At 60.6% G+C, this 26,528-nt stretch overlaps 1 protein-coding gene across 4 annotated transcripts; it reads right to left on the bottom strand.

Annotated features, from left to right (window-relative positions):
* Positions 1-578: 578 nt before the first annotated feature.
* TMEM255B (transmembrane protein 255B) lies at positions 579-24,621 on the bottom strand. 4 transcript variants are annotated; one of them, XM_013978996.3, is made up of 9 exons: positions 24,465-24,621; positions 20,291-20,433; positions 17,983-18,045; positions 16,537-16,626; positions 13,182-13,262; positions 10,750-10,835; positions 9,343-9,502; positions 7,136-7,279; positions 579-3,993 (listed from the first exon to the last, which is right to left on the bottom strand). In XM_013978996.3, the coding sequence occupies exons 1-9, from the start codon at positions 24,529-24,531 to the stop codon at positions 3,826-3,828; spliced, it is 1,002 nt and encodes a 333-aa protein (XP_013834450.2). In that variant the 5' UTR covers positions 24,532-24,621; the 3' UTR covers positions 579-3,825. The 4 variants fall into 4 exon arrangements, with proteins under 4 accessions (XP_013834450.2, XP_005653898.2, XP_084838546.1 ...); XM_005653841.4 differs by having other exon boundaries at positions 24,477-24,621; XM_084982420.1 differs by having other exon boundaries at positions 20,291-20,430; positions 24,477-24,621.
* Positions 24,622-26,528: the final 1,907 nt, after the last annotated feature.

Genomic DNA, 26,528 nt, shown 5'->3' with positions numbered 1-26,528 from the left:
AGCAACAGCCTGACGGACCTGGGAGCCGTGGCCTCACTGCCGCACCACCCGCTTCCACAGAGCCAAGGTCCCTCCATGTCCAGGCAGTCACGGATTCCGAGACCACATGTGGACTGGGCGTCTCGGACCACAGGCCCCTGATTTGGTTGGATGGTTTGGTTCTTAAGCCCCGGTGGGTGAAGGACTTGCTGTGGGACCCAGATGGGTCAGCGGGGGGCTGTCAGGAGGCTCCTGACCTCAGCCCTCAGTCCATGTTCCGGGTTTGCGGCTGCAGGAGCTCTAGTCAGGCATGGCACCCCCTCTTCTGTAAAGCCGAGCCGAGAGCCCACATGAGCACGTGCTAAGGTCGGCCCTCAGCCCCTGTACCCTGTTCAAATCCCAGCCTCGAGTCTGTTTCTCCTCTGACGCGTTCGCTTGGTGTGGTTCCCACGGGGTTAACCCCCTGAACAGCAGGACACAGACGGCCCGAGGAGGACGAGGTCAGAGGCACTGGCGTGGGACACGGGCAGGGCACGTCCTCCACCCAGAGGAGCGCAGGGAGGCCCCTCTCCAGCTTGGGGCCAAGGAGAGTCCAGTGATTAGACAGTGTCCCAACCTTTATTGGCATTTTCAGGTGCAACAAAGGTGGAAACAATAAGACAGGCGAAGACGCCTTCGCGCTGCCTCGGGAGGCCCCCGGGCTGCAGCGGACAAGAGCAGCCAAGCCCATGATGCGGAGCCACAGCTGTTCCAGAGCCGCTCTCACACAGCACGGCGGGCGTTTGACTGCCACCTGCCTTCGCACCTTGAACCCACAGCGTCAAGAACATGAAACCAAAGATCCTGGCAAGTCACGCACATGCAGGCAGAACTCCTCCCAGAACCCAGCAGGCACGACGGACTAAGGGTCCCGCAGCCTGAAGGGGCGCCGGTCCTCCCAGCACCCCGCACCCTGGCGTTTGGCTTTGTCTAACGCGCTCAGGATGGGCATGCAGGGAAGGGCACCGGAGGGGCACGTGCTGGCCCCCACCAGGCTGGGCACCTCACACATGGAGCCCCATGTGCCGGTAAGTTCCATGCAGGTGTCCCCAGCTAATGCTGACCTGGCATCTCCCAACAGATGCCGTGAGGGAAAGTGGCACTGGCAGCACTTTCTCTGACATTAAGCAAAACAGGCAGACACGTGACGACGAGGCTGGAAAGGCAGGTTTGGAACCAAGTCCGAGCACAGGGAGCCCTGAGCCGCTTCACCCTGCGAGGGGCGGCTGGCAGGCTGGTCCTCACCCACTCGGCCGCCTGATTATGACCGCGCACTAAAATCCTGAGGTAATTCCCAACGGAAAGTGTATCCATGCCTATGAAATTCTTAGATTTTACCGAAAGTCCTCAAATTTATACAAAAGCGTAACTTTTATAAAGCAATGAGGCTGCCTCTTGGCCTTTGCAGCGCGAAGCGGCCGGGTTTAGGGCGAAGGCAGGGCCTGTCCTGCTGCCCTGCGCCAGCCGCCGCCCGGACGGCCCCCTCCTGGCCCCGCAGACCCTCCGGCTGAGCCGAGGACTTGAGCAGGCTGCCGAGAGTCACGTAGGATCATCTTCTCGTGCAAAACAAGACCCTTTTGGTCCTCACAAGCCTCAGAAATAAGAACCCCCCATCTTCCAGCACCATCTTGGCAGGAAACACAATCACGAATCCCCTTTCGCCCACCATTGTTTTATATGACGTTCAAACCGGGTTTCTTTGCTGAGAAATAATCTCAAGTCGCAGCGCCGAGGCGGGGCCCTCCTGCGAGAGCCCACCCTGGGCTCAGAGACACCTGCCCTGGGCTTCCGGGCTGCCCACCAGGCCACCTCCAGGCCCCGAACGCCTGCTGTTGTGACCGTGAAGCCCAGAAACGCAGCGCTTTGCCGGGGCCCAGCTCCACCCCACTACCGAGCACAGCCAGCAGGGCGTCGGCCGGGCTGTGCGTCTGGGTGACGGGGGGCAGACAGGGGGCCAACGGCGTTGGGCCGGGAGCAAAGCCGACAGCTGAAGGGGCTCTCGCCCGCCGGGTAAAAGTCAGGCCAAGGGAAACAAAGGACACTTCAGACCCAACTTCTTGCTGCCTCTCCGTGGGGCTGCGGGTTCCACCTCGGCCAATGGAAATACTCTCATGAAAGTTGGCTGATTTTCTTATTTTTTAACAACATGCCCGAAGCACGTCAAACAACTAGGCAAGATTGGCCACTGATAGTTTGATTTGAGATCCAAACTGACCAGGAGGGACCTCGCTGTGTTTGAGGCCTTTGGGGCTCAAATTCCAGGACAGCAGGAGGTGGGGCCAAGGGGACCAGGGCGGTGCTGGGTCCTTGGGGTCAGGCCCACCCGGCAAGTCCGCGTGTCCCCCGCGAGACTGAGCTTCGCAGACACGCTTTTGTACAGTTGAGGTTGGAGCAGCCCGTGCCCGGGAGCTGCTGGCACATTTTTCCAGCCGCGTTTGCTCCTGTCGTGACTGCGGCGCCTTTGGTGATGCTCTCAGCATTTCAGGCTGTTTCTCATCGTTACATCCGTATGACGATTTGTGACCAGTGCTGACTGGCGTTACTACCGTGACAGTTTTGGCGTGTTTCAGCAGTTGTGTTTTTAGTTAAGGATTCACGTTTGTTTCCTTAGACATAACACTCCTGTGTGGTCAACAGAACGCAGCTGAGGGGACACGTCGCTTTCAGGTGCCTGCAAACCAAGAATGCTGTGACCCAGCTCATCATGCTATTAGGGCAGGGGGCCCACAGGGACCAAAACAATGCGGACGCTGACCAGTGACCAGGCCTCTCCTGCCTCGTCTGTGGCCAAGGCCAAGGGCTAGCCCCTGCACACGGGTCCTTCCTTCTCCAGAGGAGACAGCCTACGTGCCCAGAAAACGGAGGGCTGGGGATATGTCTGTTTAGACGGAAACGCGCTCCCAGCCGGCAGGGGGCGCAGGAGTCCGCGTCTTCTCCAAAGTACCTGCTGCCTCCTCCCTCCCCGGCCTCCCCCGCAACCACTCAGGACCATACCTGGGTGATTCTGGTCTGTCACTGACCAGGACTCTCAGGCACGGCCGGTCGGTAGCTGCTGGCCTGCCCGGGGCAGAGCTGCTCCCCAGGCGGTGGCCGCGGGGCCGCAGAGGCCGCCTGCCCAGGGGTCTCGGGCAGGAAGCTGCACCCTAGGGGCACCTGTTCTGTAGGTGGGGGCCCACACGGGGCCCCGTAGAGCAGACCGCAGAGGCAGAGTTGGGAGCCCAGATGCCGTGAACAGGAAACGCACAGGTGGCAGGGAGCACACCTCCCCGGGAGCGCCGGCCGCTGGGGAAGGACGCCCGCAGCAGACCGCAGACCTCCCGCAGGCCTCGGAGGCAGCGCTGCATCTCAGCCGGGACGATGTTTCAGTGGAGCCAACGTGTGCCGGGAGGGCAGGGCGCCCTCCCCGGGGACAGGCACGGACAGAGACGACACAGCACGTTCCCTCGAAAATGGTCCTCACACCGGACATGGGACACATTCCCTTTGAAAGCCATAGCGGTAGCTGATTAGGGCCCAGCGGGGGGGCAGGGGGCGGGAATGCTGTTTTGGAAGTGGGGGCGGCAGACGAGGCTCCGGGTGGGAACAGGCCAGGCAGCCAGTGGAGGTGCTGCCTGGCCTCGGTCCTGGGGGCCTATGTCCCCAGTGCCGTCCTGGCCTGTCCTTGCCCAGGTGTGCCAGGGCAGAGGGGCACTCGGGCCCCTAAACGTTCTCCTGATGCTTCTAGGAGGCTGACCACACGAGCAGGATTTGCAGAGGCTGCTTTATCTTTTAACAAAACAAAAAATTGTTTTCCATCTACTCCCTGCATCAGGGTGCGTAGGGGGGAGGCTTCTCCCCGGGGAGGAAGCAGGTGGGAGCAGAGACGGGGGGCGCGTTGGGAGGGAGCCGGCAGCCAGAGCTGGACTGGGACGGGAGCCACACGTCCTCGGACAGAGAGAGGTCAGTGCGGGGCGAGGCCGTGAAGGTGCAGGAGGGCTGCAATCAAAGAGAAAAGGCTTCCTCAGTCAGCGGGCAGGCCAGCCTCACACGTTACCCACGGGCGCCTGGTGCTCAGCCAGGGCCAGCAGTGCCCCCAGGGCCCGCCAGCATGACTGAGAACTGCTCCCCCATCAGCATGTGTTCCCAGGGGCCAGAAGGAGGGCCAACTGGGCCCCTTTGCACAAACTCTGCACCTGTGCAGGTCTCAGAGGTGACCAGGGCGGGCCGTACTCCTCAAGTGCCCGGCCCACACCTGCTGGGCACCAGTCTTGACACTCAAGAGGGTGGCTGTTGACCAGCCTGACACCAGGACACGTGGACGTACAAACATCGTGCAAGAAAAAGGCCACCCCGCTCGTCTGGGGCCCTAGGTTGACTCAACACTCCGTATCTTAAGGAAACACACAAAACCATCAACATTTTCAATAGAGTGCGATGGTTAACTTCATGCATCAGCGTGGCTGGACGCAGTGCCCAGATGTTTGCTCAAACCATCCAGAAGTGATTTGAGTGGGATATGCAGCCAAGATTAACCTGCAGAGCAGCAGGCTGCAGGTGGGCCTCGTCCAATCAGTTGAAGAGGAAAGGACTGAGGGTCCCGAGGAAGAGGGATTCTGCCTCCAAACACCTTCAGACTCAAAGCTGCAAAATCCGCTTTTCCCAGGGCCCTGGCCTGCAGCCTGCCCTGCAGATTTCAGACTCGCCCCGTCTCTCCAGGTCTCTGTCTGCGTATCTCTAGCGGAGTCATCCCTGTCTGTAAGGACATCTGTGTCTGTGTCCTCTACGTGCACACGTGCTAGTGATTCTGTTTCTCCGGGACCCACACTAATACACAGATGCAAAAACTGCTTCTACAGAGAAAACATTGGGCATGGCAGGTTTTAAAGGAATAAAATTTCTTGTTTTTCTCCACTTTCCCAAAAAACCTCTTAAATTTCTGTTTTTCCTTATGTTCTAAGTGTTCAAAACGCCTGCTTAAAACCAAGATGAAATAAATAAGCGAGCAAGCCCACCTATGATGGGACACCAGTGAGCTGGGCAGGCTCTGGCCTGCGGTGGGGGCAGTTGGCTCCTTCGCGCTCTACCCATCAGGTGCCCAGGGGCCAGGGGGGCCAGCCTTCCCGCCCCCCTCCCCACCCCGAGCCCTGGATCTCAGGCTCCAAGATCATTTCCTCGAAAGCCGGGGCTCTCGGGATCCAAGGGCCCAGAGCCGCTGGGTAGCCCCGCTTCTCTCTGACCTCAGGGGACAAAGCAACCCCCAGAGAACACATCCTCTAGGTCTCCGGGTCCCAGCCCCCACCACATGCTGTGCTCAGCTCTTCACCAGGAAAAAGCAGCAAGAGAACCGGAGAGTAAATCGTGTCAGACCACGGAATCAACCAGCAGGAACCACAGGATGAACCACAGGATAAACCCCCAGGAACCACGGAGAAAACCCCCAGGAACCGCAGGACACACCGCTATGGACCAGCGAGCAAACCAGTAGGAACCACAGAACAAGCCAGAAGGAAAGAGAGTAAACCAGGCTCTGCCCACACAGGCGACCCCATCAGGGGAGCGACCAAAAGTCCCCTGGTTACAGGATGTGAGGATCCCTAGTTACGGGCTGAGGCATCCTTGCATGTCCTTGTTCCCGAAAACTCATCGACGCCAAGCCCCTCTGCTCACTTCCTGACCAGGTGGCCCTGGGAGCAAGCAAGGCGGGTCCCTTCTAAGATTCTTCTTCCAACTAACGGCTCAAAAGAGCCGCCAACAGCTGCTCACTCCTTCTATCAGGGGGCAGTGTTTTCCACTGCTCGTGACTTTGGCAGAACACTTAAAATATTCCCTTTCCTCCTTTTTGATCAGCAGAGACAGAGGCATTAGCTGCTGTTTCCACCGAAGGAAACGCACAGAGCCTCCCTGACTTGTCATTTCCCGGAAATCTGATTAGGGATGTACATGCAGTTACATGCCTGCATGGGCTGGTATGAAAGCTGATTAGGGCCTCAGGGGAGGCTTGGCAGCATCTGCTGTTTGTGAAGAGCCAGGGGCTCGAAGGTGGATGAAGACAGAACCCAACACCAAGACAAAGCGGTCCCTCCGCAGCCTGGAGCTGTAAGGAGGCAAGACCGTGTGTGCCCTGCAGCCCGGCAGGAGCGCGCCTCCCGAGGGGCCGGGAGCAGGATGCCCACCTGCGCCAGGTCAGGGGTCAGAGCGCCCGGCCGCTGCCTGCCTCCAGCACCAGCAGGTGCCCAGGATGAGGCCTGTCCTCACCAGGTCCATCCTGCGGCCGGGCTTGCGAGAGGCTGGGGCTCAAGAGGAAAGGCCTGTGGAACCACCTCTGCCTCCCGGCCGGCCCGCCCAACAAGCTGGGCCCCCGAGGGTCATGGGAGGACAGTGGCCTGGAAACAAATGGCCAGGGCCTGAGAACCACACCCCAATTCACCTGCAGTGCCCACCAGCCGTGCAGAGACACACAGCCCCTCCAACCTCCCAGGGCCTGCCAGTGTGCCAAGCCCCCTGGCCACCCCCCAAACAGAGGCCAAGACAGGCTGTCTGCACCTGACCCCGAGGACTCAGGGCGACATCTGAGGACACTGCCGGTCGTGCTGGCAGCCGGGGAGTGGGCCAGGATGCTGCTCCACTAACAAGGCTTCACCCCGAGCACCATCTTCCCACAGCAGCCCCAAGGCCACCAGAGCTGTATCAGCTGAAGCCTGGGCAGGTGCCGCCTTTGTGGGTAAAGTGTGGTTGAATGTTGGCAAACCCAGGTCAGCCCACTCAGTGACCCTGCCATGTCACAGCAGCCGGGCAGCTGTCCTGTCCCCAGTCGCTCTGGCCAGGAAACTGCAGCCAACGTCTGTGGGGCCCGTCAGAAGTTAGAAGATCTTGAGGACACAAGGACACATCTGGCTGCATCGCCAGGACCAGCAGGGCAAAGGGCGCCCCAAGTGCCCGGGGCTGTCAAACGTCGGCGCCTCCACGCCCCCTCAGAGCGGCCCACCCCCCAGCTGGTCCACACCGGCTCCTCCACCCCACCACTGAAATGGGGGGCAAAGCCACAGGTCCCCCAACATCTGCCCTCAGCCCCAGCCCCTGACCCGCGTCCCATCCAACCGACGCTTCCCGGATGACCTGGCCCGGGACGCCCGCCTACCTGCAGAGGCAGAGGGAAGGACGAGCAGGGGGCACCGGCTGGGGGTGCCTGGCAGAAGCCCGCGTAGGCCAGGATCTGCTGGGCGGGGTTGTAGAGGGTCTGAGGTGGTGACGAGGGGCCGTAGGCCAACTGAGACAGAGGGACCTGCCACAGAGCACAGAGACGCGTCCCTCTCGGCCCCGAGCCCCCTGGAGCTCCCCCGCTGCCTGCACCTGCCAGGTCCCGAGGGGGAGTCCGCGCCCTCCCACCAGTCTCTCTCCGGCTTAGTTCTGCTTCGTCTTCCTGTTTGTTGGTCCCGGGGACCCACCAAGAGGCCAGGTTGGCCCAGCTGCTCTTGGTCCTGTTTTGTGAAAGCGAGGAACCCAAACCCCAATCCAGGAGCCAGTGTCCTGGGCGTCTCCCCACAGCTGCACCGGGAGGGGCTGACCCCAAAGACACCCTTGGCTCAGGGCAGCGGCAGCGGGACCCTCTCCCCGCGGGGGCTCCGGCCACATGGATTTGTGGAGAAGCCCGAGCAAGACCAGGGCTTCCCGAACGCCTCTAGCTCCTCCTCGCTCGCCCACGGGGGCTCTGACTCTCAAGAGGAGTGCGGGACGTGGGCCCCCACAGGCAGACCTCCCTGAAGGCGGCCAGCCACTCCCTGAAGCTCCGGGTTCCCAGACAGAGGTGCAGCTTTCCCTAGGGGCACAGAGCCTGGACCCCTGCCTGGTGCCCACGTGCAGGCCCTGCGGGGCGGGGAGGGGCCATGACAGCAGGACAGGCTCCAGTCCTGAGGTGGGAGGGGAGGGGGCTGGACCCGCGCACCCACCCCACATCCAGAGGCGACCGCAGGGGAGCAGAGAGCCCAGAGCTCGGCACGAGAAGGGTCCCCACGTTTCCTCCTCCTGCGGGCCTGGCACCAGGTCCTCCCCCCAGGAGCTCAGCTCAGTCCTGCACGGCCTCCAACCAAACGCCGAGCCGTGAAAAGGCAGTTCAGTAACAGGGAGGCAGGACTCCCCTTAAGCTCATTCTTAAGTTATAAAATCCGTTAAACTTGCAAGAGCGTAGCCACCTGTAGGTGCTAGATTGTAAGGGTCACCTTGCTTGCTTCTTCTAACACCCCAGACTTTGGGTGAGAGAGAGGGGCGCCTAGACACAGCCCTGTCCGTGGGAGGAGGACAGGACCAGCCAGGCGTAGCGACGCACTTTCCGGGGTGTCACTACTTTCTAGAGAGAACGCCCAGCAAGTCTCTTACAAACTCCCTGAACACAGGAGCCCCTTCTGGAGAACCCGTCCCGCTGAACACCAGCCCTGGAGACAGCACAGCAACCTGCCCCCGGCTCTCAGGGGCAGAATGCCAACAGACACACGGTCCACCTGGCCTACCCTCAGTTTCCCCTAGAAAATCTGCCAAGAGGGCAAACTCTGCCCACAGCAGGAAAGGCCCCCACCCCGAGGGTCCTGCAGAGTCCGGGGTTCCTGCAGCAGGCAGCCGTGTCCTTGGAGGATGGGGTGCGAGAGTGTAAAGATGCCTTGCGACCAAGGTGTCCTCGCGGCCAGGGATGGGGGCCGGGGCGGAGGGGGAGGGAGGCTCGTGTTTATAGGAGCACCAGGGCCTCCTGCAGAAGCTCAGATTTCATCGGGGTCAGGAAACCTTGGAGAAGTGTCAGATCTCAGAGGCTCCAGGCTAAGCTGAGAAGCGTGGCCCCTGGGAAAGTCTCCAGGGCTGCGGTGACAAGCCGTCCCATGCAGTGTGAGCTGCAGACGGGGCTGGGGTCTGGCCTGTGGGCTTTGCACTGCCTTCTTGTTATATAACTGGGTGGCAGCTGTGAGCTCTCCTTGGTGGCGGCGGCTTCGGGAGCTCACCTCCCCTGCGACGAGGGGTGACGTCACGGGAGGTGGTGTCTGGGCCTCTCGTGGGAACAGGGTATGGAACAGGTGGGTCCCCAGAGAGGAGCCGGTAGGGCAGCCTCGGCCCCACCCGGCAGTGCTGCCCCCTTCCCAGGGGCTCACACCAGCGTCACCCGAGTTTGGGAAGCTCAGGCCTGAGCCCCAGGCCTACCAATGTGAGCTCGGGGGCTTCGGTGCAGCGGGGTGGAGGCAGCCCTTCGGGCGCTGGGCTCCAGGCCCCTTCCTGCAGCCAAACCCTGAGGCTGGCGGCTCTTCTGGTGGCTTCACGGCCTTTTCCATCCGAGAGTCCGCCCAGCGCGGGGTGGGCGCAACTCACCATGTCCTTGAAGGCCCCCAGGACAGCCGCGGTGACGATGCCCAGGAACAGGCCCAGGACGTTGAGCACGGCCGAGGCCCAGAGCAGCCGATAGAGGTGGAGCACGTCCTGGCAGCTGCTCACGCCCACGAACTCGTAGTAGGTGGCAGGGTGCTCGGCGCTGCGCGGGGAGAGGCGACAGCATCACCACCCCTGTGGGGCAGACCTGGAGGACGCGGGGTTGGGCCTGACGCAGGCGGGGTCTCTGCTGAGAAGACCCAGGGGCCCCTCTAGAGGCAGGACCAGCGGCCCAGCACACCCTGAGGCCACGAGGCAAGGCTGTCCGGGGAGCCTGGATCGTCTGGGGAGGCACCCCGACCACTGAGCAGGAAAGACTGCCCCAAACAGGCTGGTCACCCCCAGAGCCAGCAGGGTGCAGAGTCTCAGCCCTCCTCCGGGCCGCCCAAGCAGGAACATGGGGGTGGGGGGTGGGGAGGAGGCCCAGGGTCACCCTGGCCCCCGCCACCCCTGGTGGCCTGTGCAGGCTCTGGACCAGAGCGACCTGTAGCCCAGGCCTCAAGGAGCCGCCCCTCCCATTTGGATCTGGAAACGGGGTGAATCTCTGCTCTGGGGGAAGGGTGCAGCCTAAGGTTTGGAGTTCTCAGCAATTCAGGGGGCCCCCAAGAAACAAACATTAAACTCCCTGCTGGCATTAACGTAGCTGTTCAAGCTATTAACACACAATTTAAACGCAACGTGGGGAGGGTTCTGATTCCCAAACGAGGAGCTGGGAACTTGCCCTGGTTCAGACACAAGTAAAAAGCTAGACAGACCGAATAATCAAAGCGGGGGGGGGGGGGGGCGGCAAACCGCTGCCCCTGCCCCAGCCCAGCCCGGAGGGGCCGGAATCCCGGCCGAGGAGCAGAAATCCCTGGGGGAGGAAAGCGCAACCTCTGGTGGCCAGTTGCTGGCACCCAGTGTGGACACTCCTAAAGGTCAGAAATTCCAGGGACCCAGGGAGATTTACCTCTAGGACAGGTTCCCACCGTAAATGTACCAGAACGATCCCTCCGCCTCGGGCAGGGCTGGGGGAAGCACCATCTGAACCCCCAGACATCAGGGGAACAAGGTGCAGAGCTCGTGCTGCAGGGTCGTCAGCGCCTCACTGACCCCGGAGGGGAATGCGCAACCCCAGCCCTCCCGCCACCCTGTCCACCCACTGGTGATGGTCGCCCCGAGGCCCAGGCTCCCAGAGACCCCGCTCCCCATCCCTGGCCACACCCCGCAGCCCCGTCGTCCTGTCTGTGACACGGAGCCCACGCCCTTCCCTCCACGAATGTCTGAGGACTGAGCCCATGGGGGTGCGGCGTCCGAGGACAGGAGGGCAGGGAGTCCAGGGGCCTGGGGTCTCGGCCGCCGCCTCCTCACCTCTGGCAGTTGTAGAGGTCACAGCAGTAGCATGTGTCGCCCTTCACCTTCAGCTGGCACTGGCCGTTCAGGGAGTGACAGGTGACCTGCAGCAGAGAGACCAGTCAGGCACCCCTTGTCCTTTCCCGGAGTGGACAGGGGAGGCCCTCCTGAGCTAAGCTCCCTGCCCCGCCCCTTCCTCTGCCTGGTCCAGGTGAGCGGGGCAGGGGGCGACAGGGCCCCCCACAGGAGGAACAGGTAGAGGACCAGGTGGACAGCACAGCTGGACAAGGAGCAGGGGAAGGCTCTGGGTGCCATGCCTCCTGGAGGGGCTCTTACAGGTGGGGCCCCTCCAGTGAGACCCTTCCTGACCTGCCAGGGCACAGCTCCCCCAGCTCCATCTGACAAAGCCACCCCCCAACCTCATGGAGGCCTCCCCCCGGGTGCCTGCTTCCTTGGGGCTGCAAATGTTTGGGGGACATTTAAACTTAAAGGAGCAAGACTGGGGCAGAAACACGCACCACCCACCCCCTTCCCCCAGCCACGTGGTTGGGCAGAGACCACCCAGCTTCAGGGGGAGGACAGTGACCTTTGGGGAGAAGGAACCTGGGGGAGGATGGCGCAAGAATCAGGGCGCGCCGGGGCAGGGCGGGGGGCAGGGCGGGGGGCAGGGCAGGGGGGCATGGCCAGACCCCAGAGGTCCTCAGGGCCTCCCTGGGGCCTGGCCCCTCTTGAGCTGAACCTCAAGTGACCCTTGGGCAAGTGGCCTTTCTTTCAAGGTTCTGTGGCCAGCCCCTAACAATCACCCAAATTGGGGGGGTGGAGGGAGGGCTTGGGCAAGGGTCATAGATTAATCTGGAAGCACATGGAAGACAGTGTCCACAGGCAGAGGCCAGAGACAAGCAGCTGGGAGCAGGGCAGCGGGTCCTTGTCTCAGACCAGGAGGGGGCTGGGCGGGGCTGAGAGGTCAGGGCAGGCGCAGGGCAGGAAGGAAGGGCCAGGGCCACCCTGGTCTCTGGGCCAGAGCCAGCACGTGGGGAGGGCAGAGCCTCAGGACGGAGAGCTGGGGGCCAAGATACTCTGCCCTAGTCCTGACCTAGGTGTTCCTGCCAGGAGTGGCCCCTGCTGGGCGTGTCCCCACTGGGACGTGTCCCCACCAGGAGTGTCCCTGCTGGGAGTGTCCCCGCCGGGAGCGTCCCTGCCAGGAGTGTCCCCGCCGGGAGCGTCCCCACCAGGAGTGTCCCTGCCGGGAGTGTCCCCTGCTGGGCGTGTCCCCACTGGGACGTGTCCCCACCAGGAGTGTCCCTGCCGGGAGCGTCCCTGCCAGGAGTGTCCCTGCCGGGAGTGTCCCCACTGGGACATGTCCCTCCTCCTGGGGAGCCTCCCCTGCTGGCAGTTGTGAGGAGCAATAGCAGGGGACAGTGGCCTAGAGCACGGCCAGCCCCCCAAGGCCTGAAGCCCCACCCAGTCCACACTCTGCTCTGAGGTGCAGACTCTTCACGTGCAGACATGGCTGGTCTAGCCCTGGGGAGGTGACAGAGGGGACAGCTGAAGAGGGGACAGTGCCCCTCAGGCCTGCACACCCTAGGACATACTGACATCTATGGAGCAAGTCGCCGGCCCCAGTGGAGCTGTGTAGACGGCTCTGGCCCCAGAACTTTCAAGGAGCTTATACCTCCCCGCATGCAGCTCCCCGGGGTGCAGCCAGCTCCCCGGCTGGTTCCAGGTCCTGGGGTCGAGACTCCCTGGGGAGGGCCGGGGCCAGGCAGCCCCAGGGCAGGCAGGCCTGTCCTCAGAGCGCCCCAAGGGGTCTGGGCCGGGGGCTTGCTTCTCCAGGACCCCAGGACTGCACAGGACACGTCAGGGTGAGCAGGAAGGACGCCTTTGGAGAAAAACAAGCCCTGAGAAGCCGGCAGCACGGCCCCGCCCCCCATGGTCCACGCAGCACCTCACCAGCCCGCCAGCCTTGACCATGGCCTCTGAGCCCCAGGGTCCCCCCACCTGTGCCCCTCCTTCTTGACATGCGAACAGCTTCAGAGGCCGTGTCTGGTCGACCAACAAATCTGCACCAAGCTAGACAAGCCCGGATGGAGGGAGCCACGTGGCCACCCGGGATGGTCTGAGCGGAGAGCTGAGAGCAGCTGCCCCCGCGCCCTGGCCATTCCCAGAATAGAAATGACATCACCCTGCAGACGTCCTCGGCCCAGGGCCGGTCGGCCAGCTTACGGCCAATTTCATCAACAGAAAGCTTATCGGAAAAGCCGCACCAACTCGACATGTGAGTCCCAGGGCTGCTGCACGTCGAAGGCGAGGCCGAAGCTGTGGTCCCAGTGACCACGACCACAAAGCCAGGGCGGCTGAGGGCCGAGCGCAAGCTGTGCCAGCCTCACCAGGCCCAGGGGGCAGATGTGGACCAGGACCCGGACCCCTGGGCGGGGCCGCACTGGCCTTACCTCCGTCTGGTAGACGTCGTGCAGGTAGCCGACTTCGCTGGAGTAAAACTGGCACCTTCCTGCCACCAGGGGCCGGGGCTCCTAGAGACAGAAACACAAAGCCAATGGCCAGTTCCACCCCACGTCAGGGGGGACCAGAGGCGCTCGGGCCTGTCACCAATGCCAGCGGGAGCCTCCAGGAAGACAAGAAGCGGGAGACGCCGTGGCTCGTCCCAGGGCAGCTGGGCTCCTGCATCCAGGGGGTGAGGCCAGGCGCCCGCCCCTGCCGCCCGCCCCTGCAGCCCTGCTGGACCCTCCTCCCTGGAGGAGCATCCCCTCAGGTCCGTGATGAAGACTGTGCAGAGCCCAGGCTTTGTGGGGGTCTGTTCCAGGCGCTGGCTTCCACTCACTACCGAATCTTCACCACCCAATAGTGATGAAGCAGTTCTTACTAAATGAAATGATAATCGCTCTCAGCCCTGAGGCCAAATCACACAAATTTGTAATGAAACTGGAAGTCACCGTTCTCTGGGGTAACCCTGCGCCCTCGTGGGGCTGGAGAGACCCCCACATGGGTCCCTTCTGGTCAGGACAGCAGGTGCAGTGCTCAGGGAGGCCTAGGTGTTCCACAAAACTCACATGGAGGCGTCTGCACACTGGTCACCAGATGCAGTTCAAGCCCAGTGAAGCCCCCGCGTGCCTCCTGCAGGGGTCGGAAACTCCGGCCCTCGGCCCAATTTTGTAAATAAAGTTTTATCAGCACATTTGTCTGCATACAGTCTGTGGCTACTTTTGTGCTGTGACAGCAGAGTGCTGACTAAGGCCACGTGGCCACAGCCTAAGGTTTGACGTCCTGGCCCTTTGGAGAGTCCGCAGGCCCGGCCCGGGTCCGCAGCTGAGAGACAGACAAGCTCAGGATCAGGAACCGCCCAGAGGACACCATGCCCAGTGTGGGCGCCCTGCAGCCAGTCACTGAGGACGCCCTGGGCCTCAGCTCAACAGCAGCTCTCAGGCGACTGAAGCCAGGCCTGCACTGGACCGGAGCAGAAAGCCTGGCCGGGAACCACAGCCCCGCCCCCCCACCCGCCTCTCTCCCACCAGGAGCCCCAGGGGCGAGCTAGTGCCTGAATTCCCCACAGATCGCCTGCCTGGGCCACCTCCTGATTCCAGGGCAAAGCCAGCCAGCTGGGCAGGGGGGCCCTCACCTTCAGAGATGACCCTCTAGGCCTCCTGTGCGTCCCTGGAACCAGGTGGGCCCGTTCTCACCCCTGGGGGAGGACAGACAGGTTCCTCGACCCAGGAAACCAGGGGGTAGGGGACTGAAAGGAGGGCAGAGCCCAGGAAAACCAGCCATGCACCCAGACCCTACTGCTGCTGCCCCCCGGCAGGGCGGGGTTCCCAGAACTGCCTGCCGGAGCAAGTCCTCTGCTCAGAGATACAGCTCAGTTTCGGGGAGGGGAACCCGGGAAAGGAGGGCCTGGTCCTGACACAGCCTGAGCCCGAGACTGGAACTCGCCCCAGGGGGGAAGAGGTGGGGCAGTACCAGCAAACAGACCTTGAGAATCAGCGTGGTGGGCGCCCACAAACCCTCCTGCGCCCCGCTGGGCGCTGGCACGTTCAGCCAGAGGAAGCTGAAAAGGCACTTAAGGCAGAAGGAAAGAAAAGCACAGGGATGAGGGGACTTGGGCAGGAGGCGTACGGCCGGCCCTCAGAGTCAGCAGGGCGTCCTCCTTAGGGCCTGCGTCCAGCGGTGGAGGCAACGGAGCCAATGGGCAGCCCCCCCACCCAAGCCGGGCTCCGTCCGCTTTTATTGGACGCTGTCCCATCAGGAGCGTGTGCACATGTGCCCACTCGCAGGGGCCAGGATGCTGGCGGCTGCCTCTGTGGCTCCTGTTGCAGGATTACACGTCCAGCTGCGATGAGACCTGACTCGCCATTCTCATGGCCTCCACTGCAGGCCTGCAGCCTCGGGTTCACCACAGCTCCTGGTCCTGCACACACGCTGGGTGGGCTGGGGACAGCGACTGCCTCCTCCCGGCGCCCCGGGCACCTGAGTGTGGCGGACACACCAACCCTGGCGGGTCATCACGCTCTCACAACAGCCACTGTGCACGTTTACAAGGAAAAGCTGGCACCTGGATGCCTGGACACCACCCCACAAAGCATGCGGGTCTCTGCTGGGCCTGGCATGGCAGGACCTCCACCCACGGCCTGTCACCCCACAGGAGCCTGTCCCAGCACCATCTCCCCGGGGCAAGGGTTCAGCTCAGAGTCTGGTGGACAGAGCTCTCTCCTTCTGCAGCGGGAGCCCCGACACTTGTCGACGAGCCTGGGGGCTGCTGGGGCAGCGGAGGTGAGGCCTCTCCTCCTCGGCCCAGTCCGTCCTGTCCAAGACCCTAGAACATCTGAAGGAGGTTCTCGAAAGCAGGATGGTCCCTTCGCTGTGTCCACCTCACTGGGAGGGGGCTGAGCAGGTGCCTTGGGGGGGCAGGGCACGGGTCCAGGGCACTTGGTGCAGTGCCAGCACAGGGCTTCCTACCTCCTCACCCCTGACCCCAGCTGATGCTGGGAACAGAAAATGGCACAGCAGGGACCCAGACGCGCTCGTCTCAAAGGAGGCGGGCGCCCAGGAGCGCGGAGCCCTGGCTCAGGGCGACCCCTGCGCTGCCAGGCTCTGCGCCCCGCCCGCGCCTCCGCTCCGGCTCGTGCCTCCGCCTCGCCTGAAATGCGAAGGGCCGCTTGGTGCCGGGCCGGCCGAGCTCTCACGAACGTCGGAACGGGAGCATCCTTGTGAAGACCGATTTTACATCTTGCCTTCGGCGGGCTCTGCCTTGACCCCTTTAACGTAACCTGGCGTCTTTATCGTCCTCCTCCTCAGGGCTCTAATCTTTCCCTCGGAGCCTGTTCCCTATTTGCTAAAACACACGGCCATGCGCTCTGCGCCGGGGCTGAGGGGCCCCACGGTGCCCGAGCGTGAGTGTCCGACGTGGCTCCGACAGCCGTCCATCCCGCGGGGACAGCCGCACACAGGGACCTCAGGGCACAGCATCCGGCCAGCGGATTCTGCCCCTAAGAGACGCATCTGAGCTAAAAACCCGAGTCGATGGGGCGGATGCAGGACGCGTCTCATCCTGTTGACTGGTCAGGGGCCTGAGGAGGGTCACGGAGCTGACCACTCCGGTTCTAATCACGTGAGGTTGGGGCGGTTTCGGAGGAAAAGCGGGAAGGAGAGGAGGAAAGACAGCGCTTGGCCAACGAACGGCTGGCAAGACAGCGAGGCCCCCTGCGCTGCGGAAGGAAATCAGTTTGGGCAGATTGCTTAGACCCACTAAGTGACCGACTGAGAGCAGAAGCAGGAAGACCGGAAAAAACTCACGATGTGCCTCGCAGCAAACACGCCGTCCACGATGGCGCAGCAGAAGGCAGCCACCACGCCGAAGCTGATGAACACGACGGCCGCCACCAGCTGGAAGCAGAAGGGGGAGCTCAGTCCTCCTCTGGGAGCTTCCTCCAGTGCCCGTCCGCTGGGGCCCCGCCCGACGACCCCCCCACCTCTTTGTGCCACAGGGTCAGGATGGAGGGCGGGGCTCGTGGACAGGGAGCTGCCAGTCCTCGGCCCCTCCACCCGCCGCGCAGATAAGGAGGGCACTTTCCAGGGGACTTCAATGTTGCCCCTTCCCGCCGGTTCGAACGCTGCTTCAAAGACCCCACACGTTCCACATACACGTCAGGGCTTGACACACGAGTGCTGCCGTAGGATGGACTCTGCGGCATACAGAACCCACACCTGCTGGCAGGACACGCCACATCTGGGAGACGCCACCGTTTCACTCCCCTCCCACTGCCTAAACCCCTAACCTCCCCAAGGGCACAGCCTGTTCTCAGCCCTCGAGCGCTGCCAACCCGAGGGAAAAGCCAGGCTGTGGGAGGCGGGGGCAGGACCCAGGTATCGGGCGGGGGGAGCGAACGGTGCTGGGAGGAGAGATGGGGAGAAATGGGGACATCCCTGACAGCCGGGGTTCTGTGTGTCCTCGGGCGGCAGGCCCCTCCCCCGAGCCAGCTTCATAGCCGATCCGTCCTGGCGGCTGCACTTCCTCGACCCGCCTTCTCGGCCCCTCCCCACCCACACAGTGGCAATGCCAGCACGGGCTGGAACAACCCACGGAGACCAGACAGAAACAGTGCACGGCCAGCACATGCCCTCCGGACCCTCGAAACCCGGCGAGCGGACGCGCAGAGCTGACTGCAACTCACAGCTCGCCTCCCAAAGGCGGTGCAGCAACAAGACTGCAAACTGACATGATCAATAAACGCCAGGCTTGTAAAACTGGCCAAGGCTGGCGCTCGTACACCCCACAAACTGTGGACGGGCTGTGTCTGCGTTTCCTGCCTACAGAGCCCCCTGGACGTGTTCTGGTTTCCACCGAGCCCTGCTCTCTCCTCAGATGGCAGAGCCTGGCATCGTCCTCTCCCAAACCTAGCAGAAGGTGCCAGGGGACTTTATACACCGTGACTTAAATGAATTGCCACCCACTCCAAACCCAAAACTTCTCTTCCTGTGCCCCAACCTTAGCTGCTAGACACCAGACAGGGTACAACACGTACCCCAGGGTCCCAGGGTGATGCTCACTCAGACTAAGGTGTGAGTGGCAGCCACTAAGCCCTGAGTCCAGGGTGCAGCTGTGCACAACCTGTGCCCAGGCACTGACCCAAGGGTGGCTGGACTGGGGCGGGGGCTTTCGCAGGAACACCAGCTAAGGCTGCGAGGGGCGGCACTGCCCCATCACCCCCCACCCACGTTGGAAAGAAACACCATTCTCACCATTTGCCGTCTGTTCTCCACCAGGTGGATGCCAATAATTCCTAAGAAAGATCCAAAGCCCAGCTGACCGCAAAGGAAAACAAGGAGAAAACACCGGGTTACACGGCTTCAGCCTGATGCCGACAGGGGACAGCGCCCGCCTGCCTGCAAACCTCCCCAAAAGGCCAGGCCGGCCCCACGCCGCAGGGCCCACGCATCGGGAGAATTTCTTGGTTTCCCTCAGCTTGAAAGACTAGTCCCAGCCACGCTGGGGGCGAAGCGGCTCCAAGCAGCCGGTGAAAAGCCTCTCACAGATGCAGGGCCCACAAGGAACACTTTCCTGGAGCCAAGGCCACTCGGCCACCAGCCCTGCTGTGCGACTTTGGAGCGACCATGCAGGCAGGTGCAGCCGCCAGCCTGGGGACGGATGTAAGCTGGCAGCACAAGCGTGGAGCCTCTGAAGCTAGTGCAAATTTCATGCACTGAACATCATACTTGTTGGTGTGCATGGACCTCTTTGTCTGTAAGTGTATCGATGGAGGCAGACGTGTCTCTGTAACTGTATCTGTGCAGGAGGATGTGTCTCTGTGTGTCTGCGGAGGTGGCCGCGTCTCTGTAAGTGTGTCTGTGGACATGACCAGGATGCGCAGATACAATTTTCACCAATAATTTAAGAATCCTCAAGGAATAAAGGAAGATGAGTGTTTTCTTTGAAATACCACAGTCCAACTCCACGTTCAAAGTAGCAAAATCGCACTCCAACATAAATGCATTAAAATATACCTATTAAGTTTTACTAAGTCCCTTTTTTTTGGATTAAAAAACATCCTCTTCCCAAAGTATGGAGATGCCGGCTCCTTCCAACCCGCTTTCTTCCCTGGACCCACCTTTTCTATAAGCCTCGAGGCTGAATGCAGTGTGGCCACAGGAGTGGCTCTTTCCACGTTTTCTTGGAGCAAAGCTCGTGTGTCACATCGCAGTTTGCTTTCAGAACCATTCAGCGGAAGCCGGTTTCACTCTGGGCATTACCCAGGAATTAGTTCTGGCAGAGGGAGGTCTGGACACACCCGTGGGTCCGAGTGTGATCTCAAGGCGAACTAACTCCTCGAGCCATGAAGCTTAGAGAACAAGGCAAAAAACTGCTGGAGGTGGAGCCTGATGCTCGGTGAGAGGTCTGGGCACGGGCCCTCCAGGCCACCGGCCCCACATCCCCCGTCCAGGACCCAGGCCAGGAAGTCTCCTGAGACTTCACTGAGAAAACTCTCTGCCCGGACACTGTTTCATAGGCGTACACATAAATTATACACAGGAAGGTAACGTAGACTTGTAGAGCACAGGCAAAATACAAAAGCAAACAATAGCCGCTTTGGAAAGAGCCAGCGTTGTCATTGCTATGGCTCAGGCTGCTGCCGTGGCACAGGTTCGATTCTTGGCCTGGGAATTTCCACATGCCACAGGCATGGCCAAAAAAAAAAAAAAAAAAAAAATACCAAGATAAAATGAACAATATTTGTAACACATTTTAAAACGTTTTTATCTTTGCTAAAAACAGTGTGAACGTCACTACTAGTCTTGACAATATCTTCCATGGGAGTAATGAGATTGAATAAGCTTCGGTTTTTAAATCTCAGTTTAGCCCTGTGACACAGCTGCTCAGGGTTCTGGAGCATTCGAAGGGTGTCATAGCTGATAAAGACCCCTGTGTGCAATGTGGGCGCTTGGAGCCAATGTCATTGCCAACAACTGGCCATGAGTTCAGAGTTCAGAGGTCTGCATGGTGCTGGCCTTGGGGCAGCTGTTGCCAGGTCAGGTTGGGCAGAAGGTTACCCGGTGGAGCTCCTGCCCAGAGCAGAAGAGAGGGCGCTTTAGTCCGTTTTCCTGCTGGTCCCACGCAATGCCATTCTCGCCTCTTCTGCGGAGGCTCTCTGGCACCTGTGAGGCTCCGAGTCCATCTTCCGAGGGTTGGTTTGCTCCACGCAGACTCAGGGGCCACAACCCAGGAATTGCACGGCTGGTTCCCTCCAGGGCCTGGGGAGGCTCTGGGCCAGGGCCGTTCACACCCCTCAGCCGCGACCCCCCTCCTGCCCCTCCCCTGCTTCTCAGGACCCTGTGCCCCCCAGGCCACCTGATGATGCAGGATGATCACGCCCCTGCAGCTGGCCGCCTAGCACCCTGGACCCCACTTTGCTGTGCAGCCCGCCACGTCACAGGCCATGACTGTGCAACCCAGCAGGCCCTCGACCCTGGACTCGGTGTCAGCACCACCCAGAAGCCTGTCCCCGTGCCCCCGCCCCCTCCCCCCCGCAGAGCTGGGAACTGCGACACTCACCACGATCCCTGGGTAGTAGCCCCCCACGGCCACGTTCTCTGTCCTGGTGTTGGCCGTGAGGCCGAGGGTCAGGATGAAGGTGGACACCACCAGCAGAGACCCCACAAACCACAGGGATGTCTTCTTTCTTCTGGAAAACCCTTCTGGGGGTGGGGGACAGATAGGACCCGTTAGGAGGGACGGGCTGGGGAGGGGTGCCACCAAACACCAGCTTCAGGGGTCAGCAAGGCTCCGTCCCACAGCCCCGCCACCCATTGCAGGGAGCCTGGGATTGGCTCCCCTCACCCCACTCCGCGCCCCCCTCAGGCGGAATGAAGTGGCCTTGGAACAGCTGTGGGGACACCACTGCCTGGCTCTTTCTCCCCACGCAGGCCTCCGAGCACCTCCTGGGTAGCACCCAGACCCCGCCTGTCCACCTGCACGGCCCCCCACACCTCACCTCCATCTGACCCACTGCACTCAGGAGCAGAAGCCGGGCCACCCCTCCTGAAGCTCCCTCGCACCCAGAGGTGCCACCTCACGTCCTGTGTCCACATCCCCAATACCTGTCCCCCCAGAGGACAAGCCCCGTGAGGGTGGGTGGGTCTCCGCACCCTCTGGCCCAAGACGGCGCCTGTGCACAGTAGGTCCTCAGCGAACATCAGCGCCAGGGATGGCGGAGCCCTCCCTGGGTTCCGAGTCCCCTGACGGTCTTCGCCCCAGCGTCCCCCTACACAGCAGTATCATGCCAGGCGTTTATGGGGCACCTGCTGAGTGCCTGGCCCGACCGAGCACTTTACCTACACAGCAACAAGCAGCCCTGGCCCTTACGTAGGCCGCGAAGCCAGGACACCTGCCCTGCTCTGAGATGGGACAGAGGACCTTGGCTCCTGCCCTGCACCAGGCCGAGCAGGTTGCACACAGAGAGGCCGGTGCTTCCCTCCAGGATGCCAGCACGACCACGCGACTCCATAGGCACACCTGTCTCCACACCTGAGGACTTGTCTTCCTGCTCTGGTACCGGGCTCAGGGCCAAATGCGTGCATGATCAGATGGGAAGGGGTGGAAAGAAACCACCCAAGTGCAGAGCCGGCCCCTGCGCACCTGCACGTCCATTTCCGTGTGCCCTTGTCAACAGCCCCCGTTACTGGGTGGAAACGTGCCCGCTGAAAGACCGCATTCCCAGCTCCGTTCCAGCTGGATGACACATGCCCAGCAAATAACCATCCGTCTCAGTGAGGGATGTTGGGTGGGACCTACAGGAAAGGACTTCAAAGCCAGCCCCTTGCCCTTCAGCCTTCCTGCTGCCTGGAATGTGGGCATAAGGTGGAGCCTGGCAGCCACTCTGGACCACGAGGGCACCTTGACAATGGAGGTGGCACACACAGAAGGCAGAGCAGAGAGCCAGCCCCGGGTTGGCCACCTCCAAACTGTGATTAGGGAACAGAATCTCCAGACTGTAAAGCCACTATCTTGGGTGCCCTGGCATCTGTAGCCAAACTTAATTCTGAGAGTCGCAGACCTCAAGGCAATAAGACGGGAAACCGCCCCACAAGTCTGACTTCAGGGTTCTCCGTGGGCGTTTCTCCCCTCGTGTGTCTCAGGGCAGCAGGGAGCCTGGTCTACCCTCATTCGCTGCTGGTGACCGTCACTGTAAGAGTTCCTACGGTCATCGGAGCTCGGATATTCCTACCGCAGGTGGTCACCTGCAGACACACAAAGGAGGGAGAGACAGCCAGGCAGGGCGCAGGATGAGGCTCCACACCGAGCCCAGCCTGCAGGGTGTGCTTTGTCTGTTGGAAGATTAACCGCCTTGATCCCCGACTCCAGAACCAAACGAGGGATGAAAGAAAACATGGAGCTTCTTCTCACACCAGAGTTTAAAAATCGACGGGTGTGTCTGTCCGTCTCTGTGTGTCTGTGTGTTTGTCTGCTTGTATCTGTGTCTGTGTGTGTCCGTGTGTGTGTTTGGTGGGGAAGCAGCTGTATATTTGACCCTGACCACTCTCTCTCGTGGCCCCTGGCCCCTCGGGCTGCAGGGCCCCACCCTCCAGACTGTGCAGCTGAAGATTTTCACGTCCACCCACTAGCCCAGCAGCAAAGCTCAGGGGCAGATCAAGGTCACAACACCCAGGAAAGGGATTGCACTCAGAAATAAATTACACGAAACTCAGAGCCAGCATGCACCAAGAATAGCCTGGCCAGTCTGAGGACACCGTTTCTATCCAGTGACCCATCAAGGGTGAAATCTCGGGACGGTCGCCTCACTCCAGAGCTGAGCAAAACCCTTTAAGGGTCTTTATAAGGACAGAATTTTGCATAAAAAATAAAACAAAAATAACTCAAAAAAGAAGGTAGGCTATCTTTCTAATCGACGGAAGGCATACACACTTTTCCATCAGGTTGTGGAGAGAAGGGGTCCCGCACTGGAGGAAGGGCTTCCGCCATCTGCCCCCTTAGCAGGAATCTTACTGTGCGCCTGTCATAACCCAAGCATCCTCAAGGCAGTGACCTGACTGTTAACTAAAAGATCTACTATTAGGCTGATAGCCATGTGGCAGCGTACAGGAACTGTGCCCAAACCGTCAGGGGGCTGCAGAAGGAGGAGCCCCTGGGCAGGGCCTGCAGGATCCCCGCCCCTGAAACCGCTCGCCCCGAGGGAATGGATGCACTTCAGTTTCCTGAGCTGCAAGGTGCACACAAGGCCGCCGGTGACAAGTACCAGGGAAGGCTCTGGATGGACATGGTTTGATGCACTCGATGGATAAGCAGAAGGCGGCTCGGTGGTTCTTCGTACCCAGGCTACTCACCTGGGGGTTGAGGGGAGACGCCCGGCTCACTGCTCTCCTGACCCCAGCCCTCGAGGCTGTCACTCCCCAGGGGCCCCTCCCGCTCCCAGTCCAGCCCCAGCCTCCTGCCCCTCCTGCCTTCCCCACTGAGCGGAACCAGGAAGGGGGCCTCACAAAGATGGGGTGCACAGCATGGGAGGGTTCCTAGTTGCAGCCTCCCTGCCCGCCTCCGAGATAGAAGAACAAGCCCAGTGCAGCACTGAATCCGGGCGGTGGCCGTGGGGCAAAGCGACGGCCCCAGGAAACAGAGGAAAGCACCTTTCACTGTCCACTTCCCTCTTTCTCTGCTTTTACAGCGACACGTGCCCCAAGGGGGTGACGCAGGAAGTAAGGTAGGAAATACCCGTAAGCCCATCACAGCTACACTACTGTGTAATACTTTTAGATAATAAACCCACTCTTAGCATTTTTTAAAATTTAAAATTCCTCTTCAGAGGAAAAAATTAAGTCAAAAATGCCATTTTTTAATCGTCAGGTCATTCTAATATACTAAAAACTATAATCATAGCGAGTTAACAACATTTAGTAATAACAAATAGTTGTTTTTATAAGTCACTGTTTTCCTGGAGGATGGAAGCACGTGTAAGTTTGCCACAGAGAACTGCTCAGGGGAGGGGGTATAATCGAATTGTTTCTTTGGAAGAAGCCCGATTCCTTGATTATTATTTTAAAATCAAGCAACATCACCAGTCTGGTTTTTGAAAAGAGGCTTTGCACTGAGAACAGAGCTGAGAGGTTAGACACACATCTGTGGCTGGGCCGCCGCTGAGGCAGCAGCAAGGCCTGAGGCGTCACCACCCCACATTCCGGCATCAGAGCATCACCCACTGGGGAGTTATTTTTTCTCTTCTTTACATCTTCCCTGCCTCCGCCTCAGGGAAACACACCGGGCACTACTCCCAGGTTGCAAGTAGAAGGAGGAGGGCATTCCTGCCCCCCCTCCCCACCCCGACCTGGCTCCCCCCGCGGGGGGAGGGGGCCTTGGCTCTGGAAGCCGGAGTCTGTGAATTTATGGGGGAAAAGTCCAGCGAGGGTGACACCAAGAAGGCTGTAAGCGCCTCAGTCACTTTGAAGCAGGAAGAGGCCACCTGGCCCCACGAAATGAACTTTTCCTAGAAATTTCTGGAGACTGAACAAGGGTGGAAGAGGTGAAAAGGCCGTCTGGTCTACACGGACTCTCGTCTATTATTCCCCATAAAAGAGCGTGGGAAAGAGACGGCGCGAGCCCAGAGGTCCAGGAAGAAAGAAGCGGGAGAAGGGAGGATGAGCGGAGGGCCTGTGCCAGCGCCCAGGGGTCCCGCAGGGCTCCGGGGGGCGCGGCGGGAGAACCCCGAGCCTGGGCTCACCTGTGACCTCACCTGTCGTGTCCAGCAGGGCCAGGGGCCGGGGCGCCGGCGGCTGAAGCGGCTGCATCCCTGGGGGAGGAGCAGCGGCGCGAGGCCGCTCTCCCGCTGCAGCGGCGACAGCGGGCGTGGCGACCCCAGGATCCGCAGCTGGAGCACCAGACCAGGAGCGCCGCCCCTTCTGTCCGCAGCTTCCCACCTGCGGTCCGGCCCTGGCCCCGCCCCGCCCCGGCCCGGCCCCGCCCCTCATCCCGCCCCCGCCCCCGGCCCAGTCTTTCCGGGGTTCGGGGCTCAGTCCGCCCCCACCTGCCGACACAGCTCCTTGCGCAGCACTGAGGAGTTTCTTCTCTATTTTCAGCGAGTGGCACGTGATAGAGTTCTTACTGAGTGAATGAATGAAGGCCGCTTGACCCTCTGCATCTGACTCAGGACAATGGCCCTCGCATGGCATCCTCTGCGCGCTCTGACGGGAAAGCCGGCGCAGGGGGACGCAGGCTGCAGGCCAGCGGTGCCTGGTGTGGCAACAAGGAGGTCCTCTTAAAGGCATTCTGTTGTTTCAGTTGTTCTGAGTGGAGGGTATCAGCAGGCACATCACAAAAGAGGAGTCGGGGAGGACGTAAGATGCCCACCCCCTGGGAACCAGGCGCACCAGTGTGGGTACAAGGTGCCCCTTCACCCCGCGGGGCCAGCAACTTTTAAGGGGAGGACAGGAACCCGTGCTGCCGAGGACCTGGGGACGGACCCACATTCTGTGCTGCTGGGGTTACGCCTGCTGTGACCGCCTCGGAAGCCGTGCTGGCCAAGTGTTCCTTACGGGCCGCCGGCAGCTCCCTGTTTAAGGACGTGCCTGAGACCTGTGGTTCCAGATCCAGGCTATGCTGAGAATCATCTAAAGATGTTTTTTAAAAAGTATTTTGCTGTCCTGAGCCCAACCCAGAGCAAACGAATCAGAAAGTCTGGGAACGAAGTAATTGTTCGGAAGCCCAGTCCTCCTAAGGGGGTTCCAAACCCCCACCCGTGGGCCCGAGCTGATGCACACAAAGTGTGCAAGACGCCAGCAAAACCACGGACCTCAGGACAGGCATAAACAGATTCGCATACCTGATGGTTCATAGCTTCACGCATCAATAGGAATAGCTCAAAACAACGAAAACCACGAGTTCACAGGACCGAGGTGAGTGTAATACCGTCTGTATACAGTTCTAAGTGTAAAAAGCAGCACTGTTGGTTCACAGGTGGCCTCTGCCAACTCACCGAGGGTTCACTACACACAGCTCCGCAGAAGGACCAATGCACGGGGGGCTGCAGAGCTGCCGATGGAGGCTGGAGCCTGGGGGGGTTGAGACCCAGTGAGGGCCGACTACGGTTTGGACCGGGGTGAGGACGCGGCTGTACCAACCCCGCACCGCGTGGATCTGCAGACGCCATGTAAACAAAGTGCGAATCGTGTGGTGGGAGAAGGACTGGGTCCAGATTGGAGGTTACCTGGGGGGGAGCACACAGGATGGGCTGGGGACACACCCAGAGGCCTTGAACTCCAGAGCAAACCTGACCTCTTTAAAGAGTTCAGACTTGAAGACTCTGTGGCAAAAGGCCAAGGTTTCATTAAGGCTGGAAAGTCAGAGCAGGAGGTGACAGCGTGCGCTAGACCCCATCCAACATTTCAAATATCATATCATATTTTTATTCTGATACAATTTCAAACATAAGGAAAAGTCGCACGTGCAGTGCAGGGGTTTTGTGTGTCTCTACCCACACCCACCAACTGTTTGCAGTTTGTCACTTTTTTTTTTTTTTTTTTTTTTTTTTTTTGCTTTTTAGGGCCACACCCACGGCAGATGGAGGTTCCCAGGCTAGGGGTCAAATCGGAGCTGCAGCTGCTGGCCTACACCACAATCACAGCAACTTAGGATCCTTAACCCACTGAGCAAGGCCAGGGATCAAACCTGCGTCCTCATGGATCCTAGTCAGATTCATTTCCACTGTGCCATGAAGGGAACTCCTGCTACATTTTTAAAAATAAATTAAGAAAGGGGAAAAAGGAGGGAAGAAGGCCTGTCCCTGGGG

The sequence above is a fragment of the Sus scrofa genome, chromosome 11 (genome assembly GCF_054392235.1).
Source record: "Sus scrofa isolate SSC_HxYL_T2T_F1_AM1 chromosome 11, Sscrofa_HxYL_maternal_Yorkshire_Landrace_v2.0, whole genome shotgun sequence".
NCBI classification, from domain to species: Eukaryota; Metazoa; Chordata; class Mammalia; order Artiodactyla; family Suidae; genus Sus; species Sus scrofa.
Note: the sequence above shows the minus strand (reverse complement) of the source record. Positions and strands in the feature narration are given on the sequence as shown.

What these genes read in the sequence shown, in the direction of transcription:
- TMEM255B (XM_013978996.3), bottom strand. Translation starts at nt 24,531, where the DNA reads ATGCAGCCGCTTCAGCCGCCGGCGCCCCGGCCCCTGGCCCTGCTGGAC. An exon ending in GCTACTACCCAGGGATCGTG is followed by an intron (nt 18,046 to 20,290) that starts GTGAGTGTCGCA and finishes CTTTGCGGTCAG; the next exon opens with CTGGGCTTTGGATCTTTCTT. An exon ending in GACCTCTACAACTGCCAGAG is followed by an intron (nt 9,503 to 10,749) that starts GTGAGGAGGCGG and finishes CTCCCCGCGCAG; the next exon opens with CGCCGAGCACCCTGCCACCT.